Consider the following 19,735-nt stretch of genomic DNA (forward strand, 5'->3'; position numbering starts at 1 on the left):
TGAACAAAGATTCTAACTTCGATCATTTTCTCTTTCATTTTATTTACTCATTTTATTTTCATATTTCTTTGCATTTCTATTAGATCTCATATCATATATCAATCATTTCTCTTTCTATTTATTTAAGTGTAAGTGAAAAATAGTGTCAACCAAACATTATTATTTGTTGGCACGCGCGTCCTTTCTCATGTGCACTAATATGTAAGCCTTTTGAAAAATTTAAACCAATGGATAGCTTCGATTTTATAATGAAACGTCAGAATATTGGGTTGCTTGCTTGCACAAGTTTTTTTTGACGGATGCTCAAGTTGGACTAATATATTATATTTGTGAATCTTAACTAATTTATTAAAGGCTATATAGAATTTGTTTCTTCTCTTCTCTGTCTGACCGTTGATGCAAAAACATCAAGCACGCTCATGATTATAATAAATGAATCTTAAATTTCACAAACAGAATATGCGGCATCCATGATCTAAAGAAAAATAAAAAAGGTTTATCTTTGAAGGAAGTGAACAAAAGTCCAAATAAATAAGTGTATCGTGTGTTTTGTTTCTCACCCACGTTCTCCCTCCTACTCATCATATAGAAACACACACATGCCACATTCCAAACACGCTCATAGCCTGGTCACCCAGCTAATTCTCTTTTAAGAAAACAATATTTTCATCGTTTCATGATCCTAGTGTAATTTGCTGAATATTTAATGTCCCATGAACCAATAAAATCGACAAACTCGTGGTACAAACAGCCACCTGTTTTTACATATGTATAAACGTGCATGCTGACTGCTGACATGCATAGAGGCAATTTGTGTATGTGTACTATATATACACAAATTCATGATCATCCCTCTCACAATTTATCTAAAAGCCATTAAGTGCTTCAAACAAATTAAATTCCCATCATCATGCTTGCATTCTCGGCCACTTCAGTGTTCTCTAACTCAAACATTGAATGGCTCTTAGCGGAGGAGCCATTTAGCTATAACCACCACCACAACTACCTTTACAATGAAAGTGTGTCCTCATTGGAGTACGCATTTCCACCACATCAACCACTACAGCCACCACAAGCCGAGGAGGTTAAGAGGTCAATGGGGCCACCATCCATGGCCAAGAAGCTTAACCACAATGCCAGTGAACGTAATCGACGCAACAAGATCAATACCTTGATTACTTTACTTCGTTCACTTCTTCCCGGGGTAGATCAAACGGTGCTTTCATTAATTAACTTCTCTCTTTCTCCTTAATTAGTCAATCTTTTCTTTAAATTGCTAGTCTGATGGCTTAGATTCGAGTCTTGTCTATGAAAAGTTTAAAAACTCTGTTTATAAAATTAGCCCCACCAGACTGTGAATATCACTTTGCTCGTGCCTGTGTCGAATAAAAAACAACATTGATTAATGTCACCTAAATTTTCATCAGTATATCTCATTTGGTGTTCATGTTTGCAGAAAAAAATGAGCATTCAGGCAACAATTTCCCAAGTCACAAGATACATACCTGAGTTAGAACAACAAGTAGAAGGACTGATTAGGAAACAAGAGGAGCTTCGGTCAAGAATTTCTCGGCAACGCGATGATGCAATGGACATAGGATCTAAAATGACAATTCCCCATGACAACTCTAATTTCAAAGTTTCAACGAGTTGGATCAATGATAATGAGGCTGCTATTCATATTTCCTCCTGTGAAGTTTACATGACTCCACTATCTGAGATCTTGCTGTATTTAGAAAACAATGGCCATTTTCTGCTGAATGCCTCTTCCTCTGAAACCTTTGAAGGAAGGGTCTTCTACAACCTGCATTTCCAGGTATATATGTTTTGTAATACTTCTTTTTGTGATTATCATTTTAATGCAAGTTATAAGTCAGAGAACTAATTAAATTCCTCTGGTGTTTCTACAGGTGGAAAAAGCTCATAGAATAGAGTCCTGTATTCTAACTGAGAAGCTTTTGTCAATATATGAGAAGAAGCAAAGCATTTCTAATCAATTAGGAGGAGGGGCATGGCATTGAAGAGTAACATTTGTTATGTAAACATAAATCAACCTCGACTTAGCTGATGTGTCTCTTTCCTTTTTAATTGAAAAGAGAAGTCAGTACTGTACTATTAATTTGTCTATATAATTGTATAAGTTGGTTAGTTCAGTACGTGGTTGTTGGCCAGCACTTTTATTTTTCTCATTTGGTCTTCTCTTCAAACTCCAATAAATGTAGCTTGTAATCTCATACAAGTTTTAAATAACAAATTTTCTCATTCACTTATTATGTACCACTCTCTCATCCTTAGTCAAGTATCACAATTCATTATCATTTGCACTTTGAGATTCTTAATCTTCATCTTGAACTAATGTTATCTGTTTTGATTAATAACTAACATCAACAGCAGTCAGTTAAGCTGGTGTAAAGTTAGAAAGCATAGTCAAGTTAGTTACGGTTGTTAGATTACTATTATGTTTCTCTTGTAATTTAACATTCATTCATTAGGAAACAGTATTCAATTTCGCTTCAATTTATTTTTTGTCTGATTGCTCTTTGATGGAATCAGAGCTCCATCTTGGAGCTTTGTCACCGCTAGATTGAGGTTCAATGCCACGGAATCCATGCACTCAAGGTTCTAGAGCAGGAGTGGTTGATGGAGGATTAATTCCAGATACATTGCAAAATCCAGGAAGCATCTACTATGTTTGTCCCAACGAAAATCCTCTATTGCTTTTGTGAATCCAATTCTTTATGGTAGGAATTACCATTGTCACTACTAGGTCGTGGCGGGACGGCGCTAAAAATTATAATAAGAGTATTCATCAACAATATTTACTTCAAATGCACAATGTTGGAAAAGGCATAGAATTATGATGCATGAAACCATTAGGACTTAAGAGTAGATTACAAGTAGGGAAGGTAGTAAAATCCTACGCGACCTTTATTAAGAACGGTTACCCTTAATTAGTTATGCAAATAGTTTTTAAATTATTTATTTACCCTAAGAAAATAATATTTTTTATATCTTTTAATATAAGTTTTAGATTTAATTAATGATGATTATTTACAAATTCGACCTGACAAGCTTTTGAAGCATGCCTCTATACGTATTGCAATGAGTTCTTCAAGACCACGTAATTGTTAAGGTTTAAATATAATAGGTTTTAATTGGAGGGGGGGCAACATGAATTGATTCTCGGTCTACGTGTTATTTGTGAAGAGACATTCAAGCTATTCAGTTTTGAGGAAAAACTTTATAAAGCTTGACTTGAAATGCTTGAAGAAACCGGAACGTGACTTTGAAAGGCATGAAGGAAGCAAAGTTAAATGTTCTTTGAAATAAGTATTTTCAGGGCTTTTGCATTTCATAAGTTTTTTTTTTTGGATTTTACTTTTTATGAAAAAAAATTGTTTTTTGGGGTTTGAGACATTAAGATTAGAATACCATAAATCAGTATATTATTTCACTCAATTTGATAATTGCATATATACTCCTATATTTCCTTTAGTTAAACTAAGTGGGTTGGTATAGTGGTTCAGCATTTCATTCTTTAAGCAAGTAGTTAGGGGTTCAAATCCAACTCTTGCGAATAGAGAAAACTCATTGGTCAACCCCTTACCACATATTCCGCTGACCGCGGGGAAAGAAATTAGTCTCACGGGTGTCGGCTGTGAGGATACCTTTGTCAAGACCAAAAAAATATTTTCTTTAGTTAACTAACCACCTTAACTAATAAAATTAATTGAGGGTAGTAATACATACACATCCACCTTCGACATATGCTTTATTGATAATTTTTAGTTGTTGTTAATGTTTGTGGCGGTTAAAATTCAATTGAATATCCAGTGAATCTTTATGTAACATTTTCCATTTATTTATTGAGTACCCAATTAAACATAGTGCATTTTAAAATATTGGGTTGTCAATATGTAAATCAAGGTAAAAAGACACATAAATTTTTTTTTTGTTAAACAACACATTAAATTAAACTGAGTGGGTAAACGAAAACTCCCACATACTCAGAATTTGGGCTTACTAGGCCCAATACTCTTAACTACAAAAATAAAATAAGAAGCCTATTAAGTGGGCCGAAGAGCTTAGCCTAGGACCCATTTCCAAAATAAAGGAGGGACACGGTTCAATAGGAAAATTGGGAGAGACTTTTTTTTTTTTTTGAATGAATGGACTTTTATTTTATTTTTATAATGTAAATTATAAGAGTTTACATTACTGTTTTAAATTACAATTTAACGAAATTATTCTCTTACTAGTGATGGAATAGGCTCTCTCTAAATTGTTTCTCACTTGGCGCTGATTTTTGTGACGGACACTCAGAAGAAAAATTGGTCACAAATCTCTGACTACAAATTCAATGATAAATAGACACAAAATTAGCAGCAATTTGTTTGAGAGGAAATTATTTCATCTCAAGTTCCGTCACTAGTTCACAAAATGTCTAATTTACATATGAAATTACTAGTCCGTTACAGATTTTTTTCCCTCTATAAATTCCGTACTAAATACAGTTCATAGTGAACACTTTTTTTCTTTACGGAATTTATAGCCAACACTTACGTTATCATAAACCTTCAATAAAGATATTTTACTCAACTCAAACATATTATGAGTTGTTGTTTAATTTGCTGCAGTGTCTTATCCAGCAATATATTATGCTTATACTGTACACTATGTTGTTTCGTGATTATTGTCCATAGATGTTTGGAAAACAATTAATAATAGAACCCGTGCATTCCATAGGCAAGGAAGCTAAAAACTTGTGTATAACATGCATCTGCGTGTGCCATTTAGTGGCTAGAATTGTGTTTGTTTTACACAGACACCACCGACTTGCGATAATTTGGATTAATAAATACATGCATATATATATATATATATATATATATATATATATATATATATATTAATAATATACGATTCCTGATAATTTTTGTTTTTTTTTTCAAGGTATTCCACGACTAACATCCATTCCATGAGACTAATCCTTTGAGGCTCTGAGATCACGTTAAGTGGGTAGACCTCTCCCAACAAATGCTTTTCCATACGCACCGCTCAGGAGTCGAACCCTGGACTAGATATTGTTAAGGAGCTCAACTATCTACCAGTTGTGCTACACCTTATTGGTGATGATAATTTTTGTTATTAAGTCGGATTGAAGTAGATTTTATTAAATAATTCTATAAAAAGTAGATTTTATTATATAAATGTTCATGTGAGTCTCATTTCTTATTTGATCAGACTCACATATAATTTAGATAAAAACTATTTAAAAATGAGTGCATCGTTATATTTTCTCATATATCGTTTTATATATAACATTTTTTTAATAATTTTGTGATTCTGTTGGAATATATTTATATTTTTTTTAAAAGTAAGAATATATTTATATTAAATGTGAATGATTAGTTAAAAATGCATAATAATTAATAGAGTAAAATACACTTACCCCCTCAAGGTTTGCTAGAAAAACACTCCACCCCATTCTTATTCAAAATATACACTCCACCCCACTCATTTTATCAAGTTAACCTCATTCAAAAAGATGCTAACGAAATATTTCATTCAAATCAAAATTATTTAATGTAAACTTATTTTTCCTTTTTTTTCTGGTTATTTTTTTTTTCAGAAAAAACGTCACTTTCTAATATTTGACCAAACAAATATTCTCAATGCTTACATACTGTTGGAGCTGGTATATAAAGTAACCATTTTATAAAATAATTCAAGAATAAATATGTATGAAATAGTTTTAAATTAAAACTTATGGTAAAAGTACGTTAAACTTCCACTCCATAAAATAATATAAAGTTATATTATTATTTTAATTAATTAATTAATTTGGATAATAATGATCGCGTTGGTTATAACATGTTAAATGTTAAAGTATATATTACTTTTAGTAATTGAAAATGAGGGATGTTATTGATATATGATAAGAGAATTTTATTAAATAATATCCATACATTACTCAATGAATTCATAAGCAACATTTTTTTATAAATCTAGGAAAAAGAAATTTAATTAGTATTTATTTGGTGAAATTTTAATTAGTATGAAATTAATTTCGAAATATTTTTATGTAATTCACTATTTATAAAAATCTTTATAAACTGGGTATTACTAGTAATTGTGATGTTATATTCTTTTTTGTTGAAACTAACGTTTTTTTTTTAAATGGAACTGACGTTAAACGATTTTTATTTGAAAGTGAGGTTTTTTTTTGAAAAAAATAAAATAAAAAATAACCAGAAAAAAAAGAAATGGAAAAATAAGTTTACATTAAATAATTTTGATTTGAATGAAATATTCCGTTAGCATCTTTTGGATGGAGTTAACATGATAAAATGAGTGAGGTGGAGTGTATATTTTGAATAAGAATGAGGTGGAGTGTTTTTCTAGCAAACCTTGAGGGTGTAAGTGTATTTTACTCTAATTAATATAACATTCACGATTACAAAATTCATCAAAACTTGGGTATGTTTTTAAAGTGAATGTTGTGATGGTTTGAGACGGCATTTTCTGTGGTACAGGAAAAAAAATTTGGTTCTGGTACAGGAGTGACATGTACCATAGAAATAATAACATGTGGAAATATTATTTCTGATTTCTTGAAATTCTACATTAGTCGAGTAGGATTATTCAAATTATGAACCAAACCCATAGGTTATCTTTGTTTTAATTTTAGTCCTCATATCAAGTGCAAAGAATACAGAGTTCACCTTTTTCCCCTTCTCTTCCATTCATCAGTGGTTTGGTGCGTTCCACTCTAATTCGAATTTGTCCCAGTTCATTGATTTCACTTCTCTTCAGGTCATTAATTCTCTGTGCGTGATTTTGGAAAATCTGGGTTTGTAGGGTATTCGAATTCGTCGATTTGGGATCCAGAGAAGCTATTAGGGTTCGACGCAAAAGGGATTTCGTTCCAGTATGTCGAAGCGAAAGCAGGGGAGTTGCTTGAGAAGGATCTGGGATGGGTGGAGTGGAAGCCGCACTGCATCTCGCGGTTGCGAACCACAGCGATGAAACGATGCAACAGTATATCAAAGAGTGGTTGCATGAAGTGATTATATTGGAATTTTAACTTCCAAAATTTGGGGCGTTGGAGGTGAGGTTGCTGGCTAGCAGACATTAGGAGGCCAATCCTATTTCTTTGCTGCACAAGTGTTTTGATATATGATGGGCATATGATTCTCTTTTTTCCATTTACCTTTGTAACAATTCTGGTTATGCTACTGAGTACTGATGGTGGGATAGGGGCTATCTGTTTTCATTTTGAAGGGTGGTTGCTCTATTGATTATGTGGTGGCTGAGGAGGACGTTTTTGTGGCTTGCTGACACAGTAAAGGAAGGTGTGCCATTGATGGTGTATCGAATTGATCTGTTTCTGGCTTTCTGGAATTGAATATTGTGATGATGGGTAAAGTAAAACAAAAAGTGGGGGACATATTTAGTAAGGTAAAAAGTACTGGGGTTATAGCATATATTTTTTGAATGATATACACTTAGGACTAACTTATCCATGTCATATTAAGTGTATTATTATTATTGGTCCATATCACTCATGTACCATACACTCGCCTGAATTTCTGGGCACCAAAGCAAGCACCGTTTGAGACGGCCATAAATGAGCTTTCTACTTTATCTTTAACTTTTTATATTTTGACTCACAAAATACATATGTCAACTATATATGTGCCCACATTTGCTGAGGAGGAGGAGGAGGAGGAGGAGGAGGAGGAGGAGGAGGAGGAGGAGGAGGAGGAGGAGGAGGAGGAGGAGGAGGAGGAGGAGGAGGAGGAGGAGGAGGAGGAGGAGGAGGAGGAGTAGTACATGAAATGCATGAGGGTTTTCTAAAAACAAACACATGAGGGCATAAATGTCTACGGTTCAAAACCCTCATGCATTTATTAAATTCTTTTGACCTTTCAAAAAAAATGAGGGCGTAAATGAAACGCAACATTTCGTTAAATGGTAAGAAAACCCTAAAATACCTTTAAAAAGTTTGACTTAATGTTTAAATCTAGGGACATTTTGGGGTTTTCACCTAGGATGCCTAGGGTTTTGAGCCCTCTTTCCCCTCGTGCCGCTATCGCTCTGCTCTAGATGCGAAACCGACCGCAATCACACGCGCATCCATTGTGACCCAAAACTCGTGCCGCTACGACCTCCACCATCGTGGTCAACCATTGATCCGCCACGCTACTTCACCATTGCACCTCTATGGCTTAACGAGCAAACATGCATATAACATTTTCATCAGAATGAAAAAATTAAAGACTGTAAAGTTATTAAATTGATTTCTCCCATCTATTTTTAGCTTAATTAGCCCTCGCACGGGAAACCTACAGAAGTAAGAATGGAAAGAGGAAAAGAAAACTATTTGTTGGATTGCTCGTGTGTCCACGGGACAAGTCTTATTTGAAATAGATGGTGTGCGTTTGTCAAATGCTCGACAAGCCGCTACATTAGCGGCACATAAACCATGTTCGTCAACCAAATTTGTTCAGTTATCATAACGTAATTGGTTAGTGGGGGAAAACCAGGCCGGCCGGGATTCAAAAGAAGAGTAACACAATTCTTATTTTTTAATTCATTTTTGAATTCTTCAAACTTAAAGTTAACAATCCTTATAAAAGTTTGTTTTCATTCGAGCGAAAAAATATTTATTAAAAAATATGCAATTATTTTTCAAATTAAACATCGGTTAATAAAATAAATTGTTTTCAGCCCGCGCTCAACCTTCTCACCCTCTTCCCCAACACAGACAAACACATGGATGCCACACGCCCACACTGCAGACATGCGCACCTAGCTGCTAAATCACTGGTAACAAAATGATTTCTTTATAATGGGTAAATTATTGAATTGTTTAATGTCTAACCTAGTTATGTGGACAAGAATTAAAAACAAATTATTTTATTTGTTTTTAAAATGACCACTCATTCTTAATTCATCTATGTGTACCAACATGGATATAAGCTGACATATGATGACTTGTATATATTGTATATATAATCCATGATCATCTCATTAGTTATGTAAGCAATTAACAGCTTCAAACAAATGCCCATCATGCTTGTTGAATTCCCCATCACTCCTTTCTTCTCATACTCAAACATGGATTGTCTCTTAGAAGAGGATCCCTTCATCAGCCAAAACCAGGATAATTACTTCAATAAAGACAGTGTGTCCTCACCAGAATATTCATTTCCTCAACAATTTTCTTCACCACAGCCACAGGTTGAGGTTGAAAATTCTAGTTCACTATCCCCTGACACTACCATGGTCAAGAAGCTTAGCCACAATGCTAGCGAACGTGACCGCCGCAAAAAGATCAATAGCTTGATTGCTTCACTTCGTTCACTTCTTCCAGGGCCAGATCAAACGGTACATAAAGTTCTCTCTTTCGATCTCCTTTTAGTATTTCCATAAAGCTTTGGAAAGTCAAATCGGATGAAACAAACCACTTCAAAGTTCAATTAAGGAAATTAATTGGGCAATTCTAACTCTAATGATGCACTCATGACAATGTTTTTACTTTTTACTCTTATATTTTTTACATGTTATTTGTAGGGGTTGTCTAAATGACTCATGATTAAGTTTGAGTTAAATAACCCATCATCCAATCACATTGGAGATAAGTGAGTTGGAATTTCTACATTTTATTTGTTAATTTATTTCCAACTCATGTATCTTCAATGTAATTGAATAATGGATTATTTAACCCAAACTTTATCATGGTCATTTAGACAACCCGTTATTTGCAATATATATATCCTCATATTCTTTGTGTTAAAATTAATTGCGGAGAAACTTTTTTAACTTGTTAACCATATATTTTTCTTGGTCCAGATAGACAAAACCATATATAATAAAACATACATACACATTAGCAGCGGACATACAACATGCACACACATAAACAACGGTTATTATTTTCATAGGGTCTCCTATATATGTACAAATATTTTTTGGCGGACATAAAAGCTACACATATACTCCCTCCGTCCCTAATTATAAGTTAACATTGAGACTTTTTTTGTGTCACTAAATATAAGCTAACCTTGCAAAAGTTAATATTTCTTTCCATATTCACCCTTGCATTTATTGGTAGTGGAGCACCACCATTAGTAGTACAATGATGAAAAAGTGTTATCATAAATAGGGGTAAACATAGAAAGTTGTACATTTTTTTTGAAAACCAATGCATCAATTAAGGCTTTCTTAATAAGTGTGATTTTTACAACTTTAGCTTATAATTAGGGACGGAGGGAGTATGTTGTATGTCCGCATATGTGTGTATGTTGTATGTCCGCATATATGTACAAGTAACATTTTCCATTTCATAATAATTATGGACATCATGGTACCTAAATTATGATTAGTAAAGATCTCATTCCGTGTTAATGAAGCAGAAAAAAATGAGCATTCCAGCTACAATTTCCCAAGTCATAAAATACATACCTGAGTTACAAAAGCAAGTGAAAGGACTAACTAAGAAAAAGGAGAAGCTTCTATCGAAAACTACTCGCCAAAGAGATGCAGTAAACGAAGAATCTCAAAGGAAGAAGATTCCCCATCACAACCCTGATTTCGTAGTTTCAAATAGTTGGCTCAATGATACTGAGGCTGCTATTCATATTTCCTCTTATGAGGCTCACCACAAGACTCCACTGTCTGAGATCTTGCTGTGTCTAGAAAATAATGGGTATTTACTGCTAAATGCTTCTTCTACTAAAACCTTTGGAGGAAGGATCTTCTATAACTTGCATTTCCAGGTATATATGTTTATACTTTTTTTACTTCTTCTTATTTATATATATATATATATATATATATATATATAAATAACTGGTTATTTAAGTTTTGAATCTAATTAAATTGTCCTCTACTTGGTGTTTGGGCAGGTGGAAAAAACTCAGAGATTAGAGGCTGATATTCTAACTCAGAAGCTTTTGTCAATATATGAGAAGAAGCAAAGAATGTTCTAATCAAATAGGCGTTGGCTGTAATTCTTAAGATCAAATGATCTTCATCACGGCTCTGATCAAAATATGTATATATTAGTGGATTTTAGAAGTTAATGTATGTTATCTAAACATAAATGTTTAATTAAACCCCGACCTTAGTCCCCGTAGGATAACTCAAGTAGTAGGAGCTGAGGGACATATGAGTTAGGTCAAAGGATCCTGACAGGTGTAATTTATCTTTTCGATGTATAAAAAAATCTTACCTTATTGTTAACAAATAGTATTAATTGATAATGTTTGACCGTGTAAAACAGAAACAAAAGAATAATAGTGGAAGATTTAAAACTGAAACTTATCATTTACTCAACACTACAACAGGTACTTAAAAACAAAAAAATACTTTCTTTGTTTTTAATATTATGGACTTCTCTAGGTTAACAAGCAAACATGCATAAACATTATGGACTTCTCTAGGTTAACTCTCATTCCACCTCGCAAAAGTCGTGAAAGGTCTCTGTCACAATCTGAATCTGCGCCCTAGAAGCCTGACAAAACAAGAGGACATCATCTTCAAAGAACAAGTGAGATATACCAATTCCTTCTCGCGTGACACGAACAAGATGACATCTCCTTTCCTCGATCCACTAGCTTATAGATCTGAATAGCTAGACGCTCAATACAAAGAACAAACAGGTAGGGCGAAAGAGGGTCCCCTGCCAGAGTCCTCTCAGTGGTGCAAAAGACTCAAGTTCAGACTGATTCCACAACATAGAGATGCTAGAGGCCTTAACACCGTACCCTACATAATTAGAGCCACCATTGACGGGGGGGACCCAAAGTCGTATAAGGTAGCATGTTCGAAATCCCAATTGACCCTATCATATATATGCCTTCTCCAAATCAATCTTGATTGCTCCCAAACCTCCCCCTTTTCTTATGATTATAAATGGTATGCATGACCTCATGAGCTAGGATTATGTTATCCCCCATTCCTCTACCCAGAATGAAGCTCCCCTGCAAGGGTCCAACCAGCTCTGAAAGCAAAGGACGAAGCCTGTTGACCAGCACTTTGGTAATCACCTTGTAAGCCACATTACACAAACTTATGGGTCTCAACTCATTGAGGTGACTAGGGTTGTCAACCTTAGGAATGAGGACAAGTAGAATGTCTAACATATTTGGGTGATATCTCCCCTCTCTGAACGCCTTAGCCACCATTTGATGAAGGTCTTCACCCACAATGCTCCAATATTGTTTGTAAAATAACGCTTGGAACCTATCAGAACCTGGGGCTTTAAAAGATTGCATAGCCATGACCGCACACTGGACTTCCTCCAAAGTCACTGGAGAAACTAACAGTAGTCTATCCGCCTTAGAAATGGAAGGGGTCCTATTCTCCATGATATGGTTCCTTGTCACCTGCACATCATTAGAAAATAAGTTAATGAAAAACCTCCTCGCCTCTTCCTAAAGCACCATTGGGTCTGTACACCAACTCCCATCCCGCACAAACAACCCATGTATTTTATTCCTCTTACGGCGCACGATGGTTTGGGTATGAAAGAACTTTGTATTACGGTCACCAAACATCACCCAGTTCTCCCTAGATTTCTGGTACCACAACAGTTCTTTCGGGAGCAATATGTCATCATATTCCTTCTGAAGTTCCCTCTCAAGGTTCCAACTTTAAAAGTTAAATCTATTGGTGTATACATGTATGTTCTTGTGCCCTCTACTTGTAATTTTGGTTATGGATTGTTTTGCTATTGCTTTTAATGCCGCCGGTTTGAATTATTACCATATCTTGTGAATGTGAATGATATAAAGATGAACTCTTTTATGCTTCTAATTATTAGTGATTTTGTTTGGTTTTTCAGACATGGATTTTGATAAAATATTGGTTATTTGATGTGTGTTGATGAGGTTTGGGAAAAAATATGTTTTTAAATTTCTTCTATATTTTGCGGGTTTCAGGTGGTGGTGGGTGAGAAAGTAGAAGGAGCAGTGCTAGTTAAGGGGGAAGAAGTGCCATGAGAGAATAAGTTTTGTGTCAATCTCGATTTTGAGTTTGAAGATGCATGATGTGATGGGTGTGGAATTAGGCGGAGCAGTGCTAGTTGAGAGGGAGGAAGTGTCATGAGAGAATAAGTATTGTGTCAATCTCAGTTTTGAGTTTGAAGATGATAGAGAAAGAAGATGAAGATCAAGTGATTTTTTGGTTTTCAATTTTTAATTAATTTTTTTGGTTCAATCACACGTTTAGTTCCAAAACAATTAGTTTTTTGACAGAATAGTGAAGGAGGACCAAAACTGTTGGCAGAAAGTACGTCGGAGAGGTAGAATGCGATTTTGAAGTTTATAAACCCCAATTGCACATATAGCTAAAGTGGGAGACGAAAATTATATTAAACCAACCGAAAAACTGAATTAGAATAGTTACAAATATATGGAAACATAAGAGTACTATCATACTTATACAGTTTGTCATCTATCATCATGTTTCGTGATTATTGGTTAGAGATTTTTGGAAAACAATTAATAATAGAACCCGTGCAATTCATAGGCAATGAAACTAAAAACTTGTGTATAACATGCATCGGCACGTGCCATTTAGTGGCTAGAATTGTGTTTGTTTTGCACACACACCGACTTGAGATAATTCGGATGAGTAAATACATGCATATTATACGATGATTGATGATAGTTACACGTGATATCAAAGCCGATGGTTGTTTGACTATAGTGACTGACTTCTTGTGTTGATAGTTTTTCTGACAATGTTGTAACCAGGCAGCGTGTCCCGTTGATTAGCCCAACGACAGTGCAAGTATCTGAAAGATTTCGCTTTCGTTTGAGATAGACTCACACTTGAGGGGGGGATTGTTGTGATATCAAGGGTGAATATGTCTCACATTGAAAGATAAGGATAACTGAGCAGTTTATAAGTGAGAGGAATCATACTCCTAATGCCTTAAGGTTTTGGGTGGATGATGTTGTGTTCAATCTACTTGTGATTTGCTCTTTAATGCCCAACGTGATGCTCCCATATAGTTTTAGTCATCTCTTTGGTCCAAATGCTTGGAGGAGAGGAGAGAGAATGTTTGAGTCCGGTGGCTAACCGAATTGAAATATGATGAAAGAAGGTGTAATAGGTGGAAGGAGAAAGAGGAAGATCGAAGAGGGAAAAAGGGGAGCTAGAGAGATCAAATTTTTCGAATTCTTCAAACTTTAAACAATCCTCAATCCTAATAAATTTTTACTCCATTCAAATTCGGAGAAAAATATTTGTCAAAGTAGGAACGATAATAGATAGAGTGGGTAGAGTACTATAATATGCGGCATATTATCATACCTGCATATTTAAAAATTACTCGCACTCGTCATCATAACTAATAGGAATCAACTTGAAACCGCCCCCATACTCTCTAGTACTTACACGCCCGTGTTCATACTTGTTACTATACCCTAATCAAAATATAAATTCATTATTTTCTTTTTCTAAAATTTATATAACTACTATTTATAATAAGCATTAATTTAACATTCAAAAAAAAACTATCCAAAATTTAACAAGTAAAATTAATCAACTAGTCATAAATATTTTTAAAAGATGTAATTGAGAAAATTATAACTTTAGGTTCATGTATATATATATAATATTAAGTCATTAGTTATTCAGTTATTTTTTAAAAAGAGTAAGTCAAAAATTATAATTTTAATTAAGTTCGTTAACATACGACCAAGTGTATATACTCTCTGTTCCTTTTTAAGTGTCGTTTTAGAAGAATTTTTTTGTTCCTATTTAAGTGTCGTTTTGATGTTTTAAGGTCAATTTTGTCAATTATACTCTTACCAGTAAGTGGAAATTAAATTCTCGTCACATCAATTCAAAGTCTTGTCTAGTAACTGGAAATTAAATTCCAATGAAAGTACCTAAAAGAGCTTTCAAAGTTACATAGAAAAAAGGTGTTAACATCTATCAAAGGAAAATGTTATATTTCGTTGGAATTGGAGGGGGTTATAAATTTTTACTGCTACTAGTGAGGGAAGAATGATAAATGGTTTAATGATATGTGAAAGAGTGGAAAAAAATTTAATTATCCACTATTTTGGTTGGAAAACTTTATAACTTCATGATTAGAATGTGAGAGGGTAGAATGGGAAAAAAAACTCCAATAACCCACTATCTTGATTGTGGAGCTTTCTGCTAGAATAACACTTAAAAAAAAGAGAGAGTATACAATAAAAATAATAAATATTGTGTGTGCGGTATAGACAAGTTGAGTTAGTGGCGGAACCATTTAGAACAGGGGAGTGCCAGGCCCGCTGCACTAATTGATGTATTAGATGCGTTGGCCCAGTGGTTGAGATCCTTGTCTTTTCACCTGCCTATAGAGGGTTCGATCCGGTTCAATCCCCTCCGCAACAGTTTTTTTAGTAATATTCAAAAAGGTTTCATTTTTTACAAAAGGAGTATGTTTTTGGCAATTTTTTGTGTGTTCTGTCTCTCCTCAAGCTTGATGATTTTTTTGAGATATACTTTCATGTACCTATATGCCTTAATGAACGTTATTTTACTTATTACTTTGTTACTTTTATACTATAATTAGTGCAAGATTTAAAACAATCATATCTTCTTTCTTTGCATAGAAACATGAGTGTTGGAAACATAATAGTCTTAGAACATTTTTTGTTATCAGAGAAAAACTAATAGTTTTAGAGCATAGAATTAATATATAAATTTTTCTAAGAAAACTAATAATCAAGAGTAAAAGAATAATTTATTTTTTTCAATAGAAACATTTTTGAGAATGATAAATAAATAAAAATTAATGTAAAAAATAACCCAATATTAAAAAAACTAAAAAAATTGGAAAAAATGAAAAAGTAAATTTCTAACATTATTAATATAACTTATAATACATTTTCAATGAGTATTTAAATTAGTTTAATTATTTTGTGTATATCTGTGTTTATTGCTAATTAAAAACTTTAACATTATTTAAATTTTATTTTGACCTCTAATACTATTTTTCCTAGTTCCGTCACTCACTGAGTTGAGTACTATAGTACTTATAGCTGCAACTATACCAAATACTTTTTACTGGTATTTATCTATATCCAATCCTCTATTTATTGTGAATATATTTTACAGGTGCTCATAGATTTGAAATTCATTGTCATTTTTGGTTGGAAGAGACATGCAACAATTTTAGAAACAAGTGACCACATTCCTAGAAAAAAGTAATTTGTTTTGGGCACGTGGTTAACCTTTTCACCCTCTCCCCAACACAGACAAACACATGGATGCCACACTGCAGACATGCGCACCTAGCTGCTAAATCACTGGTAAGAAAATGATTTCTTTATAATGGGTAATTTATTGAATTGTTTAATGTCTAACCCTAGTTATGTGCACAAGAATTAGAAACAATTTTTTTTATTTGTTTTTAAAATCGTCACTCATTCTTAATTCATCTATATGTACCAACATGGATATAAGCTGACATATAGGATGACTTCTATATATATAAAGGCCATTGATCATCTCATTAGTTATGTAACCAATTTACAGCTTCTAGCAAATCCCCATCATGCTTCCATTCCTCCCTACTCCTGTGTTCTCATACTCAAACATGGAAAGTCTCTTAGATGAGGATCCCTTCAGCCATAACCAGAGCTACTTCAATAAAGAAAGTGTGTCCTCATCAGAGTACTCATTTCCTCATCAATTTTCTTCACCACAGCCACAGGTTGAAGTTGAAAAATCTACTTCACCATCCCCAGACACTACCATGGTCAAGAAGCTTAGCCACAATGCTAGCGAACGTGACCGCCGCAAAAAGATCAATACCTTGATTGCCTCACTTCGTTCACTTCTTCCCGGACAAGATCAAACGGTACTTCAGTTTTCTCTAGCTTTCTCCTTTTAGCCTTTTCTTTAAATTTGGTAGTTAAAAGCTTTGGAACATCAAATGGGATGGAACAAACTACTGGACCATTATAAACTGATCCTCCCGTGAACTATGTTCTTTAAACAAATATTCAATCCACTGTATAATTTTTATGTACTAAAACTAATTTGTAGAAAAGAGTTTTCTGAACCATATTTTTCTTGATTTATGGTAAACAAGATCATATATAAAAGATAAACATACATTAGAAGCGGACATACAATATACACGCACATCAACAGCAGTTTTTGGACCGCCGCAACATTTAATGTGTGTGTCTATTGTCTATCCGCATATGTACAAGTAACATTTTCCCTTTCATAATTATGGACATGGTACCTAAATTATGATTAGTAAAGATCTCATTCTGTGTAATGTTGCAGAAGAAAATGAGCATTCCAGCTACAATTTCCCAAGTCATAAAATACATACCTGAGTTACAAAAGCAAGTGAAAGGACAAACGAAGAAAAAGGAGAAGCTTCTACCGAAAATTATTAGTCAAGGAGATGCAGTAAACGAAGAATCTCCAGGGAAGAAGATTCCCCATCACAACTCTGATTTCATAGTTTCAAATAGTTGGCTCAATGATAGTGAGGCTGCTATTCATATTTCCTCTTATGAGGCCCACCACAAGACTCCACTAACTGAGATCTTGCTGTGTTTGGAAAATAATGGGTATTTTCTGCTAAATGCTTCTTCCACTGAAACCTTTGGAGGAAGGATCTTCTATAACTTGCATTTCCAGGTATATATCCTTATACTTTTTTCTTCTTCTTTTATACATTATTGTTGTTAACTGGTTATTTAAGTTTCGATTTTTGAAACTAATTAAATTGCCTTCTACTTGGTGTTTGTGCAGGTGGAAAAAACTCAGAGATTAGAGTCTGATATTCTAACTCAGAAGCTTTTGTCAATATATGAGAAGAAGCAATGGATGTTCTAATAAATAAGTGGTGGCTCTAATTATGAAGATCAAATGTTATTCACTGTACTGCTCTGATATTTAGTTTGAGGAGTTGACTCCTATACCAGTTGTACATATTTTGGAAAACACGGATCACAGCTTAGAAGACAACAATTACGTACCACTTATCTTAAATATAATTGGTTCACGTTTATGATTAGGGTGATTTAATCCAATCTTTGCATAGGGACATTTAAAAAACCCCTACAATATGATTTGGGTATATATGTATGTATATTATATATATTGTAGATTTTAGGAGTTAGTGTATGTTCTGTAAACAAAAATGTTAAATTAAAACCCGGCCCTTTTGTTATTGATATACAGAAAGCTAAAATGTGTTGTGTATTACTTCATTCAATGTTTTATGTACAATGATCTTAGGAAGGGAAGCTCAGAACTGACCACTTACAACAGATAACTAACCAGCTAACTGCTGCTAACTAAGCGGTAAACAGAATTAGGCAATTAGCTAATTGCTAACAGAATTAATCAGCTCTTATCCCCCTCAAGTTGAGGCATAGATATTCATCATGCCTTTGAAATAAGATTATTGAAGGAAGTAGAATGAAGAGTGTGCCTTAGTGTGTAGATAGGCATTAATCGAATATTCGATTAATGGTGCCATCTTGAACTTTGTCTCCAATAAGATGACAATCAATCTCTAAATGCTTTGTACGCTTATGAAGATCCTGCAACAAATAAAGTACCCGTTGAATCTTACGAGTATAGTGGGGGCTACAGCTCGATATTGTGCTGAGGAAGATCAAGAAACAGTCTTTTGTTTCTTAGACTTCCAGCTAATCAAGGAGGAACCGTAGAAGATACTGAAGCCAGTTACTGAATATTTGGAATCGGGACTAGAAGCCAAGTCACTATTAATGAAGGAAGATAGGCTTAATTCCACTTTGGGCCCCTGATGTTTCAGAAATGAGCTATCGGGGCCCCCCGTGTTTAAACGTAGCGGTCAGGCACCCCAACGTTTCAAAAACGTGCGATCCAGCCCCTTCTGTTAAGCTCCGTTAGTTGACCAAACGGAGACCCTTTCATTAATTGACGTGGATTTTCTCTCACTCTCTTCTCTCTCTCTCCCTCACGCGTTCACTCACTCATGCTCTCCCTCAACCTCTCGACTCTTTCTTTCTTCCTCTCCAAGACCCATTTTCTTCTTCTTCTGATTATTTTCCCTAAGGTTGCAGCACTACCAACACCTTCTTCTCCTCCTGATGACAACCACCACCGCCTGGTCACTCTCCTTCCAGAGGCTACACCATCACCACCGTTCCTGTCCTGATATTTCTCTTCTTCTCCTTCCATGTGCAAACCACCCTGGCATCACCCAAGCTAGCCACCACCGCCAGCAGCCACGATGACGCCGCCACCTCCTTCAGTCCCGCGAGCATCATCATCACCAACATGATGAGAAACAACAGAGAAATAGAGGAGAAACCAAACCCTAATTTCAGCCACCTTCAAATCCCGATCTCCAGCAAACCGCTTAGCTGTTGGAGAAACCACCACCACCACCGTACTCCTCTCACTGTCCGCAACAAAACCCCCCAAGAAATTTGTCGTTCCGCCGCCCTCCACCGCCAGCCGCCGCCGCCAACCATCGTCTTCTCCGGCGAGACCTTCGCCGGAGAATCTGTAGAACCTGCGTTGGATAGCTCTTTCTCTTCTCTGTTCGAATTGCTGATCAATTCATGGTAAGGAATCAACCTTTCTTCCAATTTCTGATTTCCCCTTTTCAAACCCTAATTTTAGTCTTGTTCATCTCTCCTAAGTCCTTGCTTTGAATTGTGCCGGTGTTGTTCACCATTGATGGTCATCAGAGGAAGGC

At 34.8% G+C, this 19,735-nt stretch overlaps 3 protein-coding genes across 6 annotated transcripts; all 3 read left to right on the top strand.

The window, feature by feature from the left end:
- The first annotated feature begins 842 nt into the window (after positions 1-842).
- LOC130732582 (transcription factor ORG2-like) lies at positions 843-2,273 on the top strand. Of its 2 annotated transcripts, none has more exons than XM_057584596.1 (3): positions 843-1,204; positions 1,457-1,816; positions 1,911-2,273. In XM_057584596.1, exons 1-3 carry the CDS (start codon positions 911-913, stop codon positions 2,019-2,021), a joined length of 765 nt encoding a protein of 254 aa, XP_057440579.1. In that variant the 5' UTR covers positions 843-910; the 3' UTR covers positions 2,022-2,273. The 2 variants fall into 2 exon arrangements, with proteins under 2 accessions (XP_057440579.1, XP_057440578.1); XM_057584595.1 differs by having other exon boundaries at positions 844-1,216.
- A 6,758-nt stretch (positions 2,274-9,031) lies between these two features.
- LOC130730112 (transcription factor bHLH100-like) lies at positions 9,032-11,270 on the top strand. 2 transcript variants are annotated; one of them, XM_057582019.1, is made up of 3 exons: positions 9,032-9,393; positions 10,419-10,784; positions 10,914-11,270. In XM_057582019.1, the coding sequence occupies exons 1-3, from the start codon at positions 9,070-9,072 to the stop codon at positions 10,995-10,997; spliced, it is 774 nt and encodes a 257-aa protein (XP_057438002.1). In that variant the 5' UTR covers positions 9,032-9,069; the 3' UTR covers positions 10,998-11,270. The 2 variants fall into 2 exon arrangements, with proteins under 2 accessions (XP_057438002.1, XP_057438003.1); XM_057582020.1 differs by having other exon boundaries at positions 10,422-10,784.
- Positions 11,271-16,509: 5,239 nt separating this feature from the next.
- On the top strand, positions 16,510-18,215 carry LOC130732583 (transcription factor bHLH100-like). 2 transcript variants are annotated; one of them, XM_057584598.1, is made up of 3 exons: positions 16,510-16,876; positions 17,317-17,676; positions 17,791-18,215. In XM_057584598.1, exons 1-3 carry the CDS (start codon positions 16,571-16,573, stop codon positions 17,872-17,874), a joined length of 750 nt encoding a protein of 249 aa, XP_057440581.1. In that variant the 5' UTR covers positions 16,510-16,570; the 3' UTR covers positions 17,875-18,215. The 2 variants fall into 2 exon arrangements, with proteins under 2 accessions (XP_057440581.1, XP_057440580.1); XM_057584597.1 differs by having other exon boundaries at positions 16,513-16,876; positions 17,314-17,676.
- The last annotated feature ends 1,520 nt before the right edge of the window (positions 18,216-19,735 follow it).

The sequence above is a fragment of the Lotus japonicus genome, chromosome 1 (assembly GCF_012489685.1).
Source record: "Lotus japonicus ecotype B-129 chromosome 1, LjGifu_v1.2".
NCBI lineage: Eukaryota > Viridiplantae > Streptophyta > Magnoliopsida > Fabales > Fabaceae > Lotus > Lotus japonicus.